This window comes from Asterias rubens, chromosome 10 (assembly GCF_902459465.1).
Source record: "Asterias rubens chromosome 10, eAstRub1.3, whole genome shotgun sequence".
NCBI lineage: Eukaryota > Metazoa > Echinodermata > Asteroidea > Forcipulatida > Asteriidae > Asterias > Asterias rubens.
In genome coordinates, this window is record NC_047071.1 from 10274782 (window position 1) to 10297525 (window position 22744).

A 22744-nucleotide genomic window follows, 5' to 3' on the forward strand; every position below is an offset into this window, starting at 1 on the left:
TTTTTCAACGCTGGACTAGACAGCTGGACCACTTACATGGAGGTGGATTTTGACTGGTCCTCACATGTTTGAATCAGCTGGGGACTACAGTGTCTGGGATATTTTAACTAGCCTTTGGCCAGTGGGCCACTGAAGGTGTTAAGGGAGAACACAGTACTTCCAGGAGACAAAGGATGCATCTGCCTCCTCTGGCCTTGGTGCCTCCTTCAATGTCTCCTTCATAGAGGTGCCACTGTAAAGGGTTTGGGTACTTTTTGTACGACAGAAAACACAGTTCACAGAGTTACATAAAACTTACACTGTTTTAGATAAGAATGATGGTAGAAAACTCCCCTTTAAAAATATTATTTGCTGAGGTGCAGCAGTTTTTGAGAAACGAGTGAAACAATCTCACCTAAATAATTTTGGTGGAACAAAAAACTATTTTTGCATGTACATGTACATGATTTTAGCGAATCTCATTCAAAACATTGCTCTGTGATTTTCACTTTTTTTCTCAAAACTTGTCAAGTAATGAAGTTGAAACTTCTGCAGGTAAATTATATTTAATACATCTTCATTCACAGTGAGTAGGGATTGGTTTCATGATTAAAACCAAGATATAGGCTACATGTACAAAAGGTACCAAAACCCTTTCTATATTTCATTGAAAGTTTTGTGTGATCACTCAGTACTGACACACATAAAACGGTACCTTTTCATATTTTGAACATTGTTATGTGAGAGAATGAAAAGTGTAATGGTCTACCAATGTCTGTTTAGGCACTGGAGTCTCATGTGACTGAAAGTGAAAGGAAATCAGGCTGTGTTTGTCTTGAAAAGTTGGCTCTGCGGTATCATATGATTACCACATTACATAGAATTCACATGACAACCATTACCTCATGTCTATGAATAACCTATTTGTCTCCTGGCCTACTTCCTTGGGTAGTGCATGTACAGCGAAGTCGAACAAAATGATTGCCGGGTATTAACTCGTTGTACAAAACCACTATAAAGACATATCAGGAAGGCATAAGTTGATTGATAGAGTAGGTTCAAATGAAAAAATGACAGGAGACTGTATTTATGTAGCAAGAAGAAGGGAAAACAAGAACATTGCCTCAATAGACCTTTATGATGCTGCAGCCGTCTTGACTTTTTTCCATTGATATCAATGTTACCAAACTGAGACTTGAAGAACAAAATAATCTGGTTCCTGTTCGCAAAATGATTATTAGCATTCATTATTGTAATTCGATACACTAGGAACATGACCAAGAACGAGGCAGCATAAAGAGGTCTATTCTTCCGAGGATGTATCTCAAAGAAGAATACACAATATTCACACTTTTATGGCTGAGGTTTTAAATCCATTGAGGTCCTTAATATTGCCATCTACCAGTCTGCTGGGCCAAGAATTTCAACTTTGAGAGGGCAAGGCCATTTTCATTTTGCAAAAGGGCACTATGATATATGTAGATGGGACACTTTTGAAGGGGCACTAAGGCCAAGACCTGGGGCAATAGAGGCCATGGCCCATGTGTAATTCCAGGCCTGCACCTATAAACATCAAACAGAAGTTGCAAGTTGCCCGGCTTGATTTGAAATTGTTGTAGAAGCATACTATTAAGTACTGTTTTATTCCACTTTGGCACAAAAATAAAGTTTTTTTGTGAATCGAACGTTTGCTTTGGGTGCAGCTTGGATTTAGAAACATGGACTTGTGGAAAAGCTGGCGGACTGATCACATGACAAGCTAACTGGGCCTGCTGGCTAGCCACTGAAATAATAGACCCTTCCCATGAAATATGTAAATTGCACATAGCGCGTGCTCAGTAATGTTTTGGTTGGCAAATTGAGGGAACATCGCGCTGTTTTGCACACAGGTAATGGGTGCGTCACGCAGACGCGATGGCGCGTCTGCTTAGTGCACAACTCTATGGCGTTTGCCAACCAACAGGGTCTGTACGCATGCGTGAATGTAATTAGCATATTTCATGGGGAGGGTCCATTAAGGACAAGCCCTGCAAATGTATCATTTTTTTTGTAAGGCCCTATTCTGAATTAAAATATTTGCATTCAGTTAAAAGCAGTAATTTATTTCACTAAAGATGAGACCCAATATTTAGGCCCTGATAATAACAAAGCGGAGCCGCTCATCACCCTCAAGTCAAACCCTGTCCTAATCAGATCGTTCAAAATACCACGCTTGTCGAGAAAATAAAGAACTCTTACTTTTTATTAGACACAGAACTTTGCTTCCAAATATTTTGTACTGATGCGTCCCCCGAAAACACAGAACATCTGGAAAAACAGTCAATCGGTAAGAAATGCACTGTTGGGCAACATGATGCTGAGTGTCTAATAACAGAGTCCGGATCCTGCTGCGGTAGGCTGGCTTCATCCATCTTTGTCGTCATGCGGGGCAAGTATTACTTCCCAAGCTGTGGTAGATTGGGTTTCTTTCACACGTCCCTGGCTATCACTGGATTTTTACCCCCCCCCCCCCATCTCTTTCCTCCTTGCTTCAGAGACAATCAAGCACTCTGGTAATAAAGCGACAGCTGCACGCACTACTGCACATCATAATATCAGCGTTGCTCATGTGACAACTCCGAACACCCCCCCCCCCCCCCCCCACACCATCATCTTATGAAGTTCCCTGGACGGCGACAACGATTTATTACATTGTTAAAAAAACCCGCTGCCTGGCACTTAATCCAATTCTGGATGATATCCTGGAGGTGGCATTTATTTTGTTGCAGATTATCTCTTAAGATGTCAGAACGAGTGTGTCTCCAGTGAGGCGCCAATCTTTTTTTCAAGATTGTGTACATGTATGTGGGGTGTCGAGAAGATGTTTGCTAGAAGTTCTTGGTCTTAAGATGTCCCCTTGCGACGGAGACATTTGAGAACTCGGTGAGATGCGAGTAAATCCGCCAAATGAGTGATGGATGAAAAACACCAGACAACAATATTTTTAGCTCCTTGTTTTGTATAAAAAACAAAGTGTGCATTGAAATGTGTACTGAAGGATCTTTAGTTTTATAACTGGGAAAATCTTACCTGTCACTAACGGTTATTATTTTTAGCCCCCATGTCGAAAATTACAAGTCCAAAGTTGTCAATATTTTCACAGTCGGACAGTCAAAAGTGCATCGGAGGAGGGAAAACACGGTACAACTTTGAAAATGGTATTTACTGCAGTTGGAACCAACATAGTGCAAGTAATTGAGGACAACTATTGTATGCAAGTCTAGCAGGCTTTAAGGTTAATTATGCTGGTTGGGTTGTTATTGTTTGTTTGGGGTATTTTTTTGTCTGGAGTTGGGGACATCATATGCATACTGACACTCACACACAATTACTACTTTGTTTGTGTGGCTGTGTGGGGGAAATATTGTTCAAATTTATTTAAGTATTGTCCACAATCATGACCATTATCCATTTGCTGTTTGTGATTCATCCAGGATCAAATATCAGCCTATATTTGTTGAGTCTTTAAAGCAGTATTTTCTGCTCAACAGCTTTATTAAATTGGGCCCAGGTGTACATGTACATGGTAGGCCTAACATGTGTGTAGCAAAGTGATTTGGAGTTTCAGTTTGGGTGGGTGTGATCTTCATATTCTATTTTCTCAACATTTGGCCGCATTTAAAACAGGATTTGTGTACTCGTATGAGCCATGTAATCGATCGATAAACATTCAAAACATTCAAAATGTTTTTGATGTTTGCCAATCCTGTGTATGCACACGTTGCCTTAATGTAGCTACGTCAGGATTGGCTACATGTACATGTACTCCTCCTAACCCCCAGTCATCTCCATGAGCGATGGAGAAAAATATCGACTGAAGTAAAAAGTCATTTGGATCATATCCGCTGAACTCTGCTTGTCTTGGCACTGTCCTCATACTTGCTAAGTACATGAAGCCCCCTTTTCTAAATGGGTCAAGAAAACATAAGAGTTGTCTCCCTAGTTTAAGGAGAAGGATGCTTGGCTTATAGTAGACCGAGGAGTGAGGACATTTGTGTTGTTGAAGAAGTGGATCGAGGGGCTCTGGGTTTTTTAGAAATATTCAAGCCTTCATTATGTTGCAGGCCTCGAACTTTGTTCTTGAAGGGGCACAGCAATTTCCGTCTTGTAAAGGGCACCTTTATGAGGACAATGTAAATTTGGACAGGAACATCGCACAGGGCAAAAGTGCCCTCGGATGTTTGACTTGAAACTCATAATTTTTTTTTTTTTGAATTATAACTTGTAGAATGCCCCAGATTGCATGGTACACCTTTTAAAGTCAAAGATAAACACCCAGTTAATGATCTGAGGACCTTCAGCGTGCTAAGGTTCAAACTTCCAACGTTTGTTTCAAGAATGCCCCACAGTTGTGTCCAGGATTTCACAAAGAGTTAAGAGTCTTATCTTGGATAAGGCAAGTTACGTGTCGGTAACTTAGGACTAGCCATACGTTTTAAATATCTTGAGCAAGCCTCTGTTTTACTTGGGTTTTAACTTTACACTCCTACGCAACGAAACTGTTTTGAATTGAAAATGAATTTAAAAAAATAAATCACCTTTTTAATTGTGTGTTGGCCTTTGGTAGTACTTGAATTTCATCTTTAAGATGGGAAGGTATTTTCATTTTGCACTTCCATTTGTTCATCACCAAAATCAATCCTCATTATTACAAATGACAAATTTCAGCTACATACATTGTGTACCTTTGTTTAGTTTTAAATATGAGATGCTTTGAATCTATGCCCGCTATATGGACATGTATAAAGAGGAAAAGGAAATGCAACATATTATGAGCCAATTGAAATTATGATTCCTGTTTCTTTGCTGTTTCCTTCCTTCCTTTGAGGAGAAAGATCAGAATTATTTCTTTAACCATCGGGCGCTGCCAGAGGATCATGGCAAATATGGCAGATACCATCATGTTTGCAATCAACAAGAAACGAAAAAAGCACAACTAGTTGTCTGTCTTTGTGGGCTGCCTGTTGACAGCGTCCGATATCATGGTCTTGATAAATTAGGCAATAAATTCTACCATCTCCCTATATCTGTAGACACACTAGCTCTCCTGCCTCCTTATTACCCTTGGGATGAGGACCTCCTTAGTTATGCGCTCCGGGGATGATCACATCTTACTAATAAAATGAGGCTTTGACATGGATGAATCTGCCTTTGTATAAAAGTGCTGATGTATAGCTGAGTTACATTATTTTAAAAAAAAGATAGGTTTCATCATTGTTTGGAAAATGAAAGGGCTGGGAGAGATACATGGTAGAGTGAACCCCTGTCGTCCTCCCCCCCCCCCTCCCAGGCCTATCAGATACTTAAAGGAGGTAACAAAGGCAATTGCGTATCGTACATGCCCGCTGGTCATTGCCTTGACGCCCTCAAAATGTTAACAGTAGAAATGTACAATTTCTTCATAAAGCCTTGGTGCTCTATAAAATACGGTTGTTATTATAATTATTTCAAAAACGAATCATACAGGCCTGCCTCACTTACTATATTTCTTAATGAAAGATTATGCATCCATGGGTACCCTTCCTCAAATAAACATTGTACAAAAAAGGGGTATTTGTATGTGGGTTTGGGTTTTTTTTTGTGGGGGCCTTGATTTGAAAAAAAAATGTGTCTACTTGCAACGTGTATCAATGTGTACATTACATACACTGTACACAGTACTTGTTTAAACACTTTTTAAAAAAATATACGACAAAGCTTCAAATTCTTCTGGACTGTGCAGTGTTAAAATAGAGGCTTACAAACAGAGTGGTATAAATATTATTATTATTTTTTTTTTTGCTTTTTATTTAATTATTATTACTATTTTATTTTATTTTATTGATTTATTGTGTTTGTGGGGGTGGGGAGGGGGCTGGTCAGGTCAAGTGAGTAGTCTGTGCGGAATGGAATTTATACGGGATGAGTCTTGCCAACTCAATTAAATTCCTGTCAATGTTATCATTACTCATGATATCACTCGCCATATGATTTACTTTCTGGCGAATTCTCTTTGCACGTTCTTTCGGTGACCTACATTGATTTTATCATCAATTGACGCCTTAATGTTTATGCCAACGTTTGTTTTTTCATGACACCTTTTTCTAATGACAATTTACTGTAATAATACATGTAGCTCTTTTTTTTATGAGAAACAATAAGACCTTGCACCAGGATGTTGCTTTCCATCAATTAGGACTTGGCTCGTATAGCCACCCTGAAATAAAACAAACCAAGGAAATGACTGAAAAAATAAATAGTGTTTGAGTTGGCAGCCGCACCCACTATGTCTCTCGCTTATAATGTCCAAGTGTTTTTGTTATTTTTCCAAGAGGATGCAGGATGCAAGCAATTGTGCCGGCTAATAATTAAGATTTCGCAACGTCAACCTAGTCGAGGTGTTAATGAGCAAAGTATGAAAGGCTACACAGGCCTGTATGTTTTAGTTTTGAAAGGGCAAGGGCACCAAGAAGGCATTTTTCCCTTGGTAAAGGGCACCCTGTGAGGACATTGTAAATTTCTACTGGAGCATTTCATGGAGGGAATCACCTCTGTTGCTTCTGTGAAGTACTCTCTAAAAGTAAAGGAGTAAAAAAAACATTCTTTGAAGAGCCATGAGTGTGTAGGACAACTCTTTTTGGAGTGGTCTTCAACTCTTTTAGATTGAAGTTTGCATCTTTTTTGAGTGATTTTTCACTCTGTCTTAACGAGTGAAATAACCACCACTCTTTTTAAAGAGCCATAAAATATGAGGGACAGCTTAAAATGTAAAGAGTGGTGTTTTTCACTCTTGATATTTACCGAGTATCTGGCCTGTAGTGACAGGGTTAATCTACATGTACATGTAGCTCTTAACTTTGTTTAGTGAATTTCACTTACCAGCAGGATCAGTTAGCTTTTTGTTTAATGAGTCTGTCGGCTTTTTTACTGGTCAGTATTTGAAATGGTCTAGGGATGCTTTTCAACACTGGACTAGTCAGCCGGACCACTTAATTAGAGAGAAATCTGACTGGTCTTGTTAAAGGGAGAACGCTGAGTGGCGCAAATATTGTTTAAATCTTGTTAAACAAGAATGTATTTATAACAAATTTTTAAAAACATGCACTCTTCCCGAGCCATCCAGGTTTCTTGTTTCTAAACCAATATGTTTTAAAGGCTAGAAAAGTGTTCAATCGTCAAGAAAATTCTACCCACCCAAATGTAGGTCACTTGTTACCTTAAAAGCTATAACAAATTGGCTTGAAACCATGGCATCGTCCTTTTTTTAAATAAGAATCTATTAAAAATATTTGACCTGTTCATAAATTTCCCAATTGAATCAGAATTTTTATCAAAATATGAAAATAAATCTCTCTCTTTTTTATGGCATCCAGGGAACAAACTGAAGTTAAAATCTAGGAGGAAAATGTGGAAATGGGAGCTTGTTCTTTAGCTGGTAATACTTCCTTCGCAATTAGCAAGCGGAATTGTACTCTCGTCTTATAACAGCTGGTATCCTGTTATTATGCGGGTGACAGATGATCTTGAAGCACTGTATCTAATCCGGGGTCCTCCATACACATGTACACATTGTAGACGACATTTTGACATGGATAAGCGGGTCTTACATCTTTACTGAAACTATAGGCCCCCTACTCTGTTGACATTCCCCCATGCAAAAGCTAGCGTATCGAGTCAATTGCGCGAATTGCAGCCATTTCGCCAAAAATAGAACACAAGTTTATCTCTTTAGGGGGGGGGGGGGACTGTAGATCAAATTTAAAAAAATCACAAAGAAACCGTTGAGAATGCACAATTGGGCTATTAAAATCAAAGGTACGAACAAAGTGAAACACATTCTAAGGACCATGCATTCTCAACAATGCATCCTTGTGGAACATTTTGTTTGTTCTTTCCTTTGAAGTTTGTCCGTGCACTAAACAGTTTCATAGTGACTTTGTACACAATATTTTCTTGTGGAAAGCACCCCAGTGTTTAGGAATTCCCCTATGGAGTCCTTTTGTTTTTCCTTTTTTGTTTGGTCCTTGGGCATCATCTGGTACAAAATTTGGTTCAAGAATGTCATACAGTTTTGAACAATCCTTGGAGAACCCTGTTTTTCCCACTTCTGTTTATAATCAGAAGTGAAATTTATACAAACATTTTTATACATGTAGGTGGTTATCAAGTTTGTAAAAAAAAACATTTTACTTTCTATCGTGTGTGTGTGTGTACAAATTGTGTGTGACAATGTAATTGTAATGCCTTTAGTGACAGTTCTTCTTCGGGTCACGTTTGAATTTCCTTTTAGAGGTGGTTGGTCTTTAAATTTGATGGGCAGTCTTCCAGTGAAAATTACTGGCCTGGAACAACCGAAAATGTTTTTTAATATAAAAATCTATAGACCATCAGTGGTATTGATTCTGCCGTATCGCTGGTTTTTAATTACAGAGGCGTCTTCATTGTGACATTTTACCCCTTAATTGGAGACACGGAAGAGAAGATTTTTTTTTTTAAACATCAGTAGTTAGATAACTGTTTCAATGTCCCTGTTTTGCTCCCCCCCCCCCCCCCCCGCCTTAAAAAAAAAAATCGTTTTCCATTTCATATTTTTTCCTCTTAATAAAAACCCAACCCAGCATGGGATGGATCCTGGATCCTTTGGCCATATGGTACAAACAAAGTATCCATCTCTGTAGTATTTCATTTTCTGGACACGGTCTGTAAGCACTAAGTCTCTCTCTCCCCCCACGCAATACCTGACAAATCATACCAAAAAAAAAAAGACAAAAAAACCTACAGAAACAAGTAATGATAGTGGCGTAATTAAAACAGCACTGAAGACCTGACCATATGTGTGCTTTTTTTGTGAGTCATCTGAAAAATTCACTGGGGCAAAGAAATGTCCTTGGTGTACGTGCGATTATCACACACTCTGCCGCCCATTTTTAATTCTTTTATAATAATTTTTGTGTTAATATTTTTATTATTAAAAATTGGGATTACCCAATTCGACTCTTGGTAATAATTCACCTGCGTGAGTTGACCAACAATTTATAACTATTCAACCGCATGGGTTTTGTATGATGCAACAACTTTGCCAAGAACCACTTTGTAGACTTTACATTTGTATAATACTGTGTGTATCCCATTCACCACGATATTGCCTTTCAGGCTGGCATGGTTCGTTCAAACCACAGTGGATGAAATTGAATGGTTGGACAGTAGGAGGGTTGGTTTTGGTACGGTATGCCTTTACCGAGTGATATCATATTGCAGGCTGGCATTAGTTGGAATTAAAAACCACAGTAGATAATCTTGAATGGTAAGGTAGTAGGAGGGTTGACTGTGTACTGTGTAGATGCATTCACCACATGATTGCATGCTGGTGAAGTCTATCATTCAAAACCACAATGGATTTATATTGAATGGTCAGACAGTAGGAGGGTTTAGTTCAATAATGAAAAAGCAATATGCCGACGGACAGTAGCTGCGATTAGATTGGGTTGGGAAAGGGATGATAAATCATGTGTACTCTAGAGGTCACTGTCAATAGCATGCTTGGGTTTCTCACTGCCTATTCAGCCGCGACACCATTACAGGGAAAACAAACTTTTAATATTACAGATTTTTAATGAAGGAGAGTAATTTGTTTTAAATGAAGTTTTTTTTTTTAAGTACGTAGACATTATTGTACAGCGACTTTGTTTCAGATTGGCAAGATATACCTGTAAGATTTCAATTTAATTGTTCAAAATGAGTTTTATTAAGTGCCAGCCTCTAGTGGATACTTGTACATAATTTAGGCCAAGTGAATCATAGCATTAAAAATTTAGAGTGATTGGTTTTTATCTCCCTTGTTTTCCCTCCAAAACTGGTCCTGACAAATTAGTTTGCCATAGCACTTAATGGGGCCCAATGTTTTGAGGTTTAAGTTATAACCTGGGGCTGGAGAGGGGGGGGGGGGGGGCGGCGGGGGCTATTGGTTTGCCGTAAATTGAGTTTTGATGATAGTGACCATCAACCTAAGTGATATGACAACTAAGATCAGTGTTCTTCTGTACACATGGGTAGATTCAAAGCTGGCTGATGCCCTGTATAATCTGACTAGTGGGGCGGGGTGAGTTCGGGGAGGGGGTGCTTTCCCCAGAAACACAATGTTAAACCTGTTATTAAAGTTTAAGAAGTGGGGTTGGGTTATCCACAGTATTGGTGACTTTTGATTTCTTTTTTTTCTGCATCTAGGCATAACCGCTCCAGATTTTCGGAACTATCTCAAAACCTTTACCTTATTTTGAAATTAAATTTATTCACAGGTTCTATGGTATATTATAAGGATAAAAACAATCTGGAGAACAGTTTCAAAAATCCAAAGATATATTTAGCGCGAAAGGTCAGTGTGCTGTCACCCTGTCCTCTTCTCCGTTCACATAATGCAGGACAACAAAAAAACGTTCTAACTAATCCAATTTCGCAGCGATGGACCATTTCTTGGGAAAAGGGCAATTATGGAAGTTGCAATGTCACAAATCAAATATCATTGCCGCTTGTGTCATAATTTGGGTGAGGATGTCATACTGGTACATGTACCAGTATGAGCTTCTACCAGTCCAGCTGTCTGTGGCGACTCGTCAATAATTCTTGTGTGGGTGAAATATATTCACTGACTTTTTGTAGTTCGTTCCTAATAATTTCATTTGCTCCGATCTGAGTGGGTGTTTTTATTTTTATTAAATACTTTGGATTAATTTATCTCTCCTTTTCTCCGAACTAACTGGAAAGTTGAAACAAACCAGAAACAGTTTCGAGTGATTTAATAAACAGGAACGTGGGTGGGTATCTTTGGGGAGGTGAGTGGGTATTTAATAATAATAATAATAATAAACTACAGCATTTATAAGGCACACTTTACTGAAAAGGAGAAACATTCAAAGGCGCTGGGGCAAGGTCGATGTCTTAAAGGAAGAGTTCATTGTCAAATGTAAAACACGGTTGGCTTGAGTTTTGTAGATTTTCTTATGTACAGTAATTTTAGTACTATACAGTAGATTGCATAGTACGCATGAAGCAAAACTGTATGCACACTAAATATGGCACAGATGGAGAAACAACATTCAGTTTTTGTCTATAAAGTATGTAAACAGAGTTGTTAACGATAAAGCCTTCTCTGTTAACGGTTCTTGGTGTTGGAATGTCCTCCATGTTTCCATCTGAAACGCTTCTTGTCATGTTGTCTTCAGCAATCATTGAAAGGATTGTCTGTTTGCATTTACTTTGTAACCATTTTTGTATATATTTTTTACATGAGTCATCTAAGCACTGAGAATACAGTGCCTTACACACATGGTGTAAGGGTACAAATCCAATAATATTCTTTAAATAATGTACTCTTCTCATTATTGTATGGCATTGGTACAATTCCTTGAACTTGAACATGTAGGCATTTTATAAGTTAAATACATTATTTAATTGATGGGCAATATTAAAAAAAATAGATACATTAGCTCAAATTTTTGTTTATACATAAATGTGCGTACAGTGTTTGTTGAGATATCTTCTGGCTGGTGTCAATGCCATTATAACGTTGAAGAACCCTGTGTTTTAAGAAGAAAAACTATGAACATTTAAAATGAGACACGAATGAGTGACTTTGACAAGATGATGGTGTTACTCTTATTTTTTCTTCGGAGGAGGAAGCTGTAATTAAGATTAAATTCCTTCAAGTTCAGCTTTGTAGATTATGTCATTATTATCCTCTTGCTTCATTCCCCCAGAGTGTGCAATGAGTCGCATCGTACCACGTCTCCTCGGTGCATCATGGAGGCGGATGACATCACCGTCCCTACTAGCCAATCAGAAGCTACAGCTGCTTGCATCCAATCACCAGTGCCCGAGCCCCGCCAGGCTTGATGTTCTACGTGCAGGCTGGTACCAGCTGTCAGTGCGATTATTCCAGCGTTGGGAATGGCAGTGTCTTGAAGCTAGCGGTTCCAGCTCCTCCTCGCCAGGTGCAGAGGAGAGGTTGAGTGTCGAGGGGCCCTCGGTGTCAGATGGCCCTCAGGGAACGGCAGAAACAGATCAAGATGGAAGTATGCTGGCAGACCTGGACATTGGGTAAGCAGTATGATTGTTGTTGATGTGTGTGCGTTGTAGGAATTCTCCACGTAATGGTCCGTAAAAACAAAAACAGAAATAGCATCTTGTTGTTTGGTTTAAAGGGCTTGATGTAAACACAAATGTCCCATACAGTTTGGATTTGAAATTGCTCCAGCTTTTGACATCAGCAGTTGGCTGTTCTCTTTCCTACACGTAGGTGTTTGTCTTTTTTGTTTGAAATTTGATTTCACTTAAAAAACAAAGCAAAAAAGAATTAATTTTTGATGATGGAGTGGTAATGGTAAACTTTGCACAAGCCGTGTCTTGTAGAATCTTGAGAAAGAAATCCTAATTACTGAGCGTTCTTTAGAATTAAAGAAACTTATAAAATGTTAAATATAAAACTAATGTACTGCAGAGCTGCCATCTCTCACTGATTCTGCAGAAAGTTCCCTGAAAATAAACAAATCTGTCTATAAAAGATGTTCTGATGAACTTGAAAATCTCTCTGATTATGGAAACCTTTTCCCTACATAAATTTTACTGCTGAATGTTTAATATAATTGTGTGTACATAATGTGTATTAAGGTTTCGTGGTGGTACCATGTAATTGAATCTGTTTTGAGAAGTTCTGTTCTGAGAAGTGTCTATTTTTGCTCGACGTTTGGATTAGTATAGGCTGCTCTTCAACCTCCATGCTCTGACTATCTTCTGACCGTCTTACCTGTTGAACACATAATGCAGGACATTATCATTTTTGCCTTGATCAAGATCTTCTATAAAATTCTGAGTGTATGTACTCATTTCATTACAGCAATTTTGTCAAGCAATTTTTCATAAATTATACATAAATTGAACTTATGTGCACTCTGATTGCTGATAATATATTGAATGCTTTCATAATTGCATAAATCCTTAATACAATTCGTAACTGATACATTTTGTGCAAAATGTTACTGTGCTTTATTTTTACAAATGAAATCATTCACTTGATTGATGAAGTTGATAAAATAATGGACAGACATGAAATCATGACAGATTGACAGGCCTAAGGAAAATAATGTTAAAAGATAATTAAAATAATATATGAACAAGAAAATTAATTTTCTTGCTAATATAAAGCCAAGTAAGCACACCTGAGGTAATATAAATTATATTTTGACAGATTTAAATTGATTCAGTGATAAATTATTCCACAGCGTATGGAAAATGCTAACACTATGTAACATGAGCACAAGGCAGATACAGTGCTCAACCGTACTCAAACACATAAACATACACACTGTAGTGTAAAACGCCTTTCTGGGACCAAAGCTATAAACTGGTACTTTTCAATGAGCGTAGAGCACTATAACAGTGTACAGGTGTATGTAAATTTGCGGTTGGTATTGTAAAACATTTTTTCATCCATACATGACAATGTACAATAGTGCTGGCAGAGTTTAGTTCATCTTTTAAAATGTTACATAAAATGTCTTTCAAATAGTTTATTGTACTTGCACCCCATTGTACAGTCTGGGGATGTACATTGTACAATGTATTGTACATGTAGGTTGGCTGAAACCAGTCTTCCAAAAGCTGAAAAACATTCTGTAAAGTTTGACCCAAGAAGTGGAGCGTACATAGCTCTTTCAAGTTGGTTGCAATACATGTAACTGCAATTTTTTACAAATATTTTGCTGTTCAACCTGGAGCAGGGAGGGGCATACACTGTAGAGTGGTGTTTACATTAGGGAAGGAATTGATTCCAAGAGTTAGAATGCCCAAAATGCTGGCACACCTACGTAAATGCGCAACGGAATGTATATTTTGCAGATTTTCCCCTTTCGCTCCTCAACCCTAAAACCTCAATGCCACCCACCAGGTATAAAAGAATAATGTTACTGAAATCCATTTTTTGACAAGGTATGCACCCACATGTGTAGCTGTCCCCAGATTGACCTGTAAAGACCTAATTTTAAGGCAATGTGACCTTTGATGTGTTAAAGCTCCTTTAAAACCCTCAGACCTACATGTAGAATCCTAAAACTTTCACCAGGGCATGCAAGCGCCAACAAGCGAGGAGAGAATTCCATTCCAGCAAAACAGGAGATGAGATGTTCATCCCAAGGAAGATGCCTAATGAGATACACCGGGGTAAATAGGAAGGTGCCTGCAGAAGTCAAGGGAGGGCCATCTTCCCTTTCTTTTAACAGCTGAGTTTGAGGCCACGACTCCATCCGAGCCGTTCATTACAGGACGCAGGATACCACTAGACAATTTGGGAAGGAAAATATTAAAGGTCAGGGATAAGTGGGTCGTTTGTGAATGCCCTCCCTGAATACTTTGGGATTGTTTTCTTCCTTTTTGATCTAACTGGTGCCTACATGTAGATGTGTGTGTGGGGGGGGGGGGGAGGCTGGCGCCATCAGACCTGCTTTCCGATTGATGAGTTGCTAGATAGTATTAAATAAAATATTTTTTTAGACTTGTTACAAAGGACTGCCCTGCTCCATGAGGCATGGTGTACACGTGAACATGATGTACAGTGTAGCAACTGTTTCTGTAGTCTGAGCAATTCAAATTTAAAGCAGTTGTGACTACAGCAAGTCATACATGTATGTACACGTAGTATGGACCTTATTCATCTTTATTCCGAAACACACAAAGGACGTGACATGGCTTGATCCTGGCAATCTCCAAGAAGGAACGTATTCTCCTTTAAGCATGTTAAGTTGATTTCATTTTCCAGACGATTGTTGGAGACACTGTTTAGAAAAGTAGATCTTAGGAATTCCAGTTTTGCTGCTTGTTGTACAGTTGGCCGCCTCCGCGTTGACTGTAAAAATTGTCTCTGCTGCAGACATGTTCGAAGCATCTGCGTGACTGAAGACCGGTTGGGCCTGATGATGTTTTTTCCAATTTCAAGAGAGTTGTCAGCTGGTATTCTGTTCATGTGCTAAATAAGTGATGCATTAAAATGTGTTCCTTAATGTTCCCACAAGGTCTGTAAATGTACATTTTAATGTATGTTCATTATTGTTATCAACGTACATGTAAAAGCTGATCGTACTGAATCTTACTGAGAAGACAGCAAAAAACTGTCGGAGCATTCTCACACGAAAGGTCCAATTTATCTACATGTACATGTACATGAAGTGTGATATGACACTGGGGGTACCAACTGCATCTCTGGCTGCAGTATTGGTGAACAAATACTAGCCCTAAGAAATTGGTGAACTATTTAATGCATGAATTGCTTATCAGATTTAAGTGTTTTGGGGTGTGAAAAGTTATCCATGTTTACTTAGATGGTAATCCTTTCTTAAAATGTTGTTTTTCCAGTGCAGCTATATTTGACCATTAGTAACTGTTTGTGTCACTCCTTGTGAAATGGGTCAAATATCATAGAGCTGATAACGGCCGATGTTGTGCTAACTGCACGATTCCAATTTCATAGTGCTGCTTACCGTAAGTACACAAAAAGGCCTGCTAAGCTTCCAGTGATTACTGCACGAAAATAATGCAAATCAGTGTTGAACGTGGGAGACGGCAGCCTAATTTTCTTGGAACCTGTGGAATACGCTTTTAAAGCAAATTTTCCTGCAACAGTTAGCACAACAATTTGGGCAGTGTTCTCAGCCATTTCCATCCTTGCAGCAGAGAGAGTGTGTAATGGTGTGGTTTTTTTGTGATGCTGCTGCACTACATTCAGAGAGGAGCTCCCAATTTATCATGGTGGCTGTCACATCGTGTACATAGCATACGTGTACGAGGCACGTGTAGTTCATCAAAAAAGATTCAAATTGCATTTGGTTAATGGTTGTCCCGTACTTTGCGTGTTCTCGTTTTCTCTATGAATGTGCCGACTACTGTTCCCAAAGCTCAGGGAGTATTACAAAAAATAGAGAATTGGATTTGGCAATTTGCATCCGTGGGACTTGTTTTCCCCTCTTCTCGCTTCCAATGTTATTAATCATCGTGTCATCATTAATCAAAGAATCCAATAAAAGGTTTGATTTTGGCTGAGTGCATTCACATAGGCCCTACATCGTACAGTGGCCCACGCTAGCTACCTTTTGCACAGTGACCTTTTATAAGAGCAATAATTATAGTTATCACATTTTGATTTAAGTAGGTTTTTTCTTGGGTTGAAGTTAGGGGAAAAAATAATGTGTCTTAGTACATTTTGCAGATGTTAAATTTGCATCGGGTATAAAGAATATTTGTAAGAATGTGTCTTCTTTTGAAGAAATGGTCAACATTTGTCAGCGCTTTGCAAATTTGTTACCGATCATTAACCTGGGATACGCTCATTCATAACTGAAGTTTGTTTGATCCATCGATATTTTTCAGCCATTGGAAAATCTGAAGTGAATGTCAATGGGATTGGGAAACTTTTGAAGGTGCACCTAGGCCAAGACAATGGGCAATGGAGGCTATGACCTCTGTGTTCACATACATTACATGTATACATCAATGTCAAGGTATCCATCATTTATTCCTTGGCAATTATTTTGACCACAAGGATGGTTTAAGGTTAGAACATTGTTTATAAGTTGATCTTCGAAGGGGGAAACAAACATCCAAACAAAAATACAAGTCTGTCATCAGGCAGTGTAAACTGACAAAAACAAAAACATGTTATTCTGTTTTCTGACAACATGAAACCAAAGAATTGGTTGTGCCATCTTAGGCCCCCAAGTTGGTAAAGTGTGTCATATGTACATAGTACATGCATACGTAGTACATGTAATGTACAATACAGTACAATGTATGCCAAAAAAACATCTTGACCCCAATGTGAAAGTGATAGTCTGCTTTACATTCTGAAAGATTTGTTGAGCAATTCTAGATGTAAGAGTAAACCTGGAGAATCCTTGACCTTCCATTGGCATTTCATAGCAAGGTCTAGCATCAGCCTCACCCACTGTGGGCTATTTGGCCCTAGCCAACCTCTCACATGCCACTAGCAGAATGAAAACATTGTACACTGTATATTCCCATCAGTGTAAGATTTCAATGACCTTAGTTGACCCTGGAAAAGTTTGTAGCGCTGCTTTAAAGAGGTTGTCATTTTACATTTAAAATTTTGCAGCCTTGACTGCTTGACAACATTTCTATACTAAGCTAAATTTTAGTCAGGCACCAGCCACAACAATGCAAACTGACTGTAATTTGAGCTGGTAGCCTGTTTCTGCTAAGCAATACTATTCTGTGCTTAGCAAGTTTTTGTGCTTTTACACTACATGCTTTATGAAATTGGGTCCTAAGTATGAACTTTAATTGGCCTACTGCAGTTGTGTGACACAACACAACAGATCATCAAAACAAACCAAGTCATGTGAGGGAAGGTAATGGTACCTGGCTATAAATAGACAACCCTGGGTATCATGTGACTGGAGATTGTTGTGTACTACAAAATGATAAAATTAGTCAAGTCCGACTGGCCATACATGTACATGTACATGGTGTGTAAAAAATATTGTTTAGTTTTTTTTTAGCCAACAATCACAAATCCATTAGTATTTCTTTTCAAGAAATGAATGGTAGTACCATTACAATTACATGAGTGTCTATATCCCCCCCCCCCCCACTATTCTATGGTTACATTATGTAACCTACATGTATACGTAGCTGGGTTCCCCCAATGCTAACACATAGCATATTGAGCTGTCCCGAATTGCATGCCAATACACGCACATTTCTGCATGCCAATACACGCACATTTCTGCCTTCGATTCGCATACAAAAATTAAGAAGAAGTATTTATAATACAGATTTGCTTCGCTGAAACCAAAACTTTAACAAACAAGTAGGCCTACTCACCCATGTTTATGTACATTGTATATGCATTCATATAGGTTACAAACCCAGAGTAACTTCAGTGAGTTTGTTAGCCCTCGTCGTAGTACTGAAGATAATAGGGACTTTTCGTTTTCGACGACGGATGGTTCTGCGACGGGTAAGATGACATTTGGCGTAATCTGCGCATGCGTCGGCTTTGAGGACGGTCGTCCCTCAATTTCTACGACAGTACTTTGGATGAATCTTCGTTGTGCTGAAAACGACAACGTTTAGCTGAACAACCGTCGCAGAACCATCCGTCGTCGAAAACGAAAAGTCCCTAATAATAAAAGTAAAAACAAGAAAAGGCACTCTAACAGTATCTTACACTGCAATCCAATTGGGCAAACTCTCATACCAAAATCGTGTTTTCTAAATGTATTTAACTTGTGGAACATCCATTTGTTCCCTTTCTCTTTTTCTTTCTTTTGCTGAGAAATAAACAACAAACTTGTTTTAAAAAAAGAATGTACCGGTATAGAAACCTTGTTCATTTCAGTGAAGTAAGCAATCAAGCCTTGTACATGTAATACACAGAGGCCAGGGAGGCGATGGCCTTTGTTGCCCCTGGTCTTGGCCTTGGTGCCCCTGGTCTTGGCCTTGGTGCCCCTTTAGAAGTTTCCCATAAACTTTAACATTTGACAGTGCCCTTTGCAGAATGAAATCGGCCTTGCCCTCTCAAAGAACGAAATTCCAGGCCTGACCAATACCTCTTGGGAGATACAGGTACATGTGTACTGTAGACGGGAGACTATGTTGAGAGTTTCTCCAGTTTTTTTTAAGAGCAAAAAAATGTCTGCAAATGTCTGATATCTTGTAAATATGTCAATGGATTCAAACAGGAGCTGACCTATTTATTTTTTCTTTCTGTCCTTGAGTTTTGGGCCGTGCGGAAGTGAAGTTGGTTAGAACTCTGGGCCTTGATGACAAAAATAGAACATGGTGTTTATTTACATTATGTATGGAATAACTTAAGATAGCATTCATATTGTTGCATGGTTGAAGACTCCGTTGTGATTGGTTATTACACTTAGTTTATGTGGATCCACTATTTTTTGTCTGGGGGGGGGGGATCAAATTCAACAAACGTAAGTTTTTAAACAGTTGTAGGATTGAGGAAACACATGTGAACGTACACACAAATATACAAGCACAGCTCTGTGCTGCAGATACTTTGCAGACATTCCTTTGTATAATGATGTTCATAAATCATAATTACAAAGAACTTTAAACACAAATCTAGCAACTATAAAGGAGAAAACCAGCTGTGATGAGTTTCCAGTCTGATGAAGCCACTAGCTAGAGGGTGTGGTGAAACGCCACTGAACAAATTGTGAGTTTGCGCTCCATTTTGCATAAACCATAAAACTTAATACTGAAACTTCAACACAGTAAAAAACACTGTGTAGATTAAAAGCATACACAGTTAGCTATTAGGTAGTATAGCCAAAGAACTACACATACGTAGTTGCGGCAGTACTTTATCTAGAAACAAAAATATCACATCCATATTTTTATGAGGCTTTTAAAAGAAACGATATTTTGTTATTACCTCACAATGTCAAGGTCTCCTGATGTTTTGTTTGTTCTGTTTTGTTGTTACAAAAACATGTGTTTCTGATAATGTTCAGTTTCTATACAACGTACAACACATTGGGTTGCTTTTGATGATTCCATTTTCATTTTAAAGAGAATGCGATTGCTTGGCAAAGCAAGATGCCCAACTACAAATCTTATTGAAATCGAACAGTTTATTCACATATATGCAAAGAGCCAAACCTTCTAAACCCAAATTCAATTAATTATGACTGAAATAGATATAAATATAGCTTACATGTACTTAGTGTATACATGTAGCCAATATTTCAAGTGAGAAAAATCCCACACGTATTTACTTTAAAAGGTTCCCTGTTTTATGGTGTGTACATGTATGTGTAGGTCAGACTAAAAATTTGAAGCATTGGACAGAATTGAAACCCCCCACCTCAAAAACCAACATTTCCCCTTTAACTGTTTTTAAAGGAAGAAGATTTATAGCCAAATAGAACAGGACTTTCCTCAATCTTTGTCCTCATTCCTTTGCCAAGCGATGTTGTTATTCATCCGTCTTCAACAAGGATCCCTCTGTGAATACACCAGGATGTTATGGGGCGTGAGTGCACATTTTTTTATGGTTTATAAACCATGATTTGTAAACTGTATTTGATGCCTCAATTTTCATGGTTTATAAACCATGAATTTGATGCTTCAGTTTTCATGGTTTACAAACCATGTTTTTACAATGCCTCCACGATTTCATGGTTTATAAACCATAGTTTCATGTTCAATTTTCATGGTTTATAAACCATGTTATCAAGATGACTCAACTTTCATGGTTTATAAGCCATGATTTGTAAACCACATTTTTCATGCTACGATTTTTATGGTTTATAAACCATGATTTGTAAACCATGATTTTCATGTTTCAATTTTCATGGTTTATAAACCATGTTTTTTAAATGCCTCAATTTTTATGGTTTATAAACCATAATTTTTAAACCATGATTTTCGTGCTCCTATTTTTATGGTTTATAAACCATGATTTTCATGCTTCAATTTTCATGTTTTATGAACCATGTTTTTAAGATGACCCAATTTTCATGGTTTATAAACCATGATTTGTAAACCATGAATTTGATGCTTCAATTTTCTGGTCTATAAACTATGTTTTCAAGATGCGTAAATTTCCATGGTTTATGAACCATAATTTATAAATGTACATTGCATGTTCATGGTTTGTAAACCATAAACCTACACACAACAAATACTACTGGTATATAAACCATAAAAAGGATTTGGCAACACTTTCTATGGTTTACATCTAATTGCTATAAACCATGGTAAAAACATGCCTTAAAAGTGCCAAACAATTAATTGACAGACGGCGCCCCATAGGATGTTGTAAAAGAGTGCGGCCCACAAAAAATACTCCAGGCTCGCTGATGTTCTAAGGGGTCAAAGGGGTCGGGTCAAAGGGCAAGTCTCACTGATTGCTTGAACAGAAGTTTGGGGTTTTTAGAATATTTAACCTGCTCCCTAAGGAAGCTCCACTGTGGTCTGAGGTTATGGGAAAGATGCAACATGTATTCATGTTACAGCTGTCATACAGAATGCGATGCGGATACAGTATGATCCCGACTTTTAAAGGGTCTGCATACTTATGTATAGATATTTTTTTGTGTAGGACACAAAACACAATGTCCACAGATTTACATTAAACTCACACAATTTGAAGAGATGATATTATAAAGCTTCCCTTAAGATATTACTTGCTGAGGTGCTGTAGTTTTTGAGAAATGAGTAAAACAAGTCACATAGATTATTTCAGCATATAAAACAAATTTTAATAACATTGTTTTACTCATTTCTCTATAACTACAGCACCTCAGCAACTACTATTTGAAGGTTTAGCTTTTTACTATCATTATCGTTAAACGGTTAATGGTTTTAAAAAATACCCAAATACTTTGAGCGTTTTTTTTCCCTTCTTTTTTTTTTTTTTTTACAGTTAGGCTCTCCAAGGATATTAGACAAGCACCACTGGAATGTTTTTATTCTTTCGGGAGGCTAGTACCAGACTTCATCTTTAATTAGTGCAAGATATCCCAAAGGGAAATGATTTTTTGTTATTTTGCAGGAAGACACACAGACCAGTTCAAGTCAGAGACTTTTTTCTTTTGGGTGTTTCAGACATGTTCATGTATGCAAGCACCATACAGTGTTTATAAAACAGATTGATGATCTCGCTGAAATGTCAGCGCTGTGGACACACATGTTTTTGATATTGACAATGAAGTTCAAAGCTAATGTTGGTTGTGATGTCAAACATTATACTAACACTTGTTTGCTAATAAATGACAATAAAACCCATCCCATCCAGCTGCATGAACCTATTCAACGTGATGGTCTATCACAAGAATAGTTCATCGATACAACATTTACCATGTGATGGTCGAAGCATTAATATTACGCTCATTATGTGTACTTCATGTATGTATTTTGAATTAAAAATTAAAATACCTTCACAATATTTGTAAAATCAGAGATACTACTTGCACGTATTGGAAAATATTCAATAGGCCAGTAGGCCTACAACATCAACAAGTAAAACTATGGCTGATGAACAGCTAACAAACCCCATGAATACCTGTGGAAATCGTATCTTTTTCATGCTCCAGATTATTCACTGTGAAAAAATAGTCTACCTGGTCCAAGCACGTTCTTGTTAAGTAGGCGGCCTATTTTTCACATTCAATTTACTCTAATGTCGCCAGTCATATGCCAGTAAAACCACAACAAACCAACTGCTGAGTGTCTGACAACCTTTGTTTATAACAACCTCCTGACCAAACTAAGGCAATCAATTTACCCACAAATGAGGCTAAACATTTGTAACAAGGTGTCAAGTTTGCACGTGTGGAACTCTTTTCCCCTGTTTGGTCAGCCACATAGACTGTCTTAGTGTCAGCATGTATCTTTAATTTACAATTTCCGTACTCTTTTTGGGGGGTTAAATCGTTTTAAAGGCAGTGGACACTATTGGTAATAGTTGGTGTATCTCACCATATGCATAAAATAACAAACCTGTGAAAATTTGAGCTCAATCGGTCATCGAACTTGTGAGATAATAATGAAAGAAAAAAACACCCTTGTCACACGAAGTTGTGTGCGTTTAGACGGTTGATTTCGAGACCTCAAGTTCTAAATCTGAGGTCTCTAAATCAAATTCGTGGCAAAATACGTCTTTCTCTATAACTATGGCACTTCAGAGGGAGCCGTTTCTCACAATGTTTTATACCATCAACCT

General features: G+C 38.1%; 1 protein-coding gene across 3 annotated transcripts in view; it reads left to right on the plus strand.

Annotated features, from left to right (window-relative positions):
- LOC117295722 (28S ribosomal protein S11, mitochondrial-like) overlaps window positions 1-22744 on the plus strand; it is a 47967-nt gene that overhangs the window by 12300 nt on the left and 12923 nt on the right. For all 3 annotated transcript variants that reach the window (XM_033778440.1, XM_033778441.1, XM_033778439.1), the window contains exon 2: window positions 11751-12090. In XM_033778440.1, coding sequence (XP_033634331.1) covers window positions 11759-12090 — 332 coding nt within the window. In that variant the 5' untranslated portion in view covers window positions 11751-11758. The remainder of the gene's footprint in view (window positions 1-11750; window positions 12091-22744) is intronic.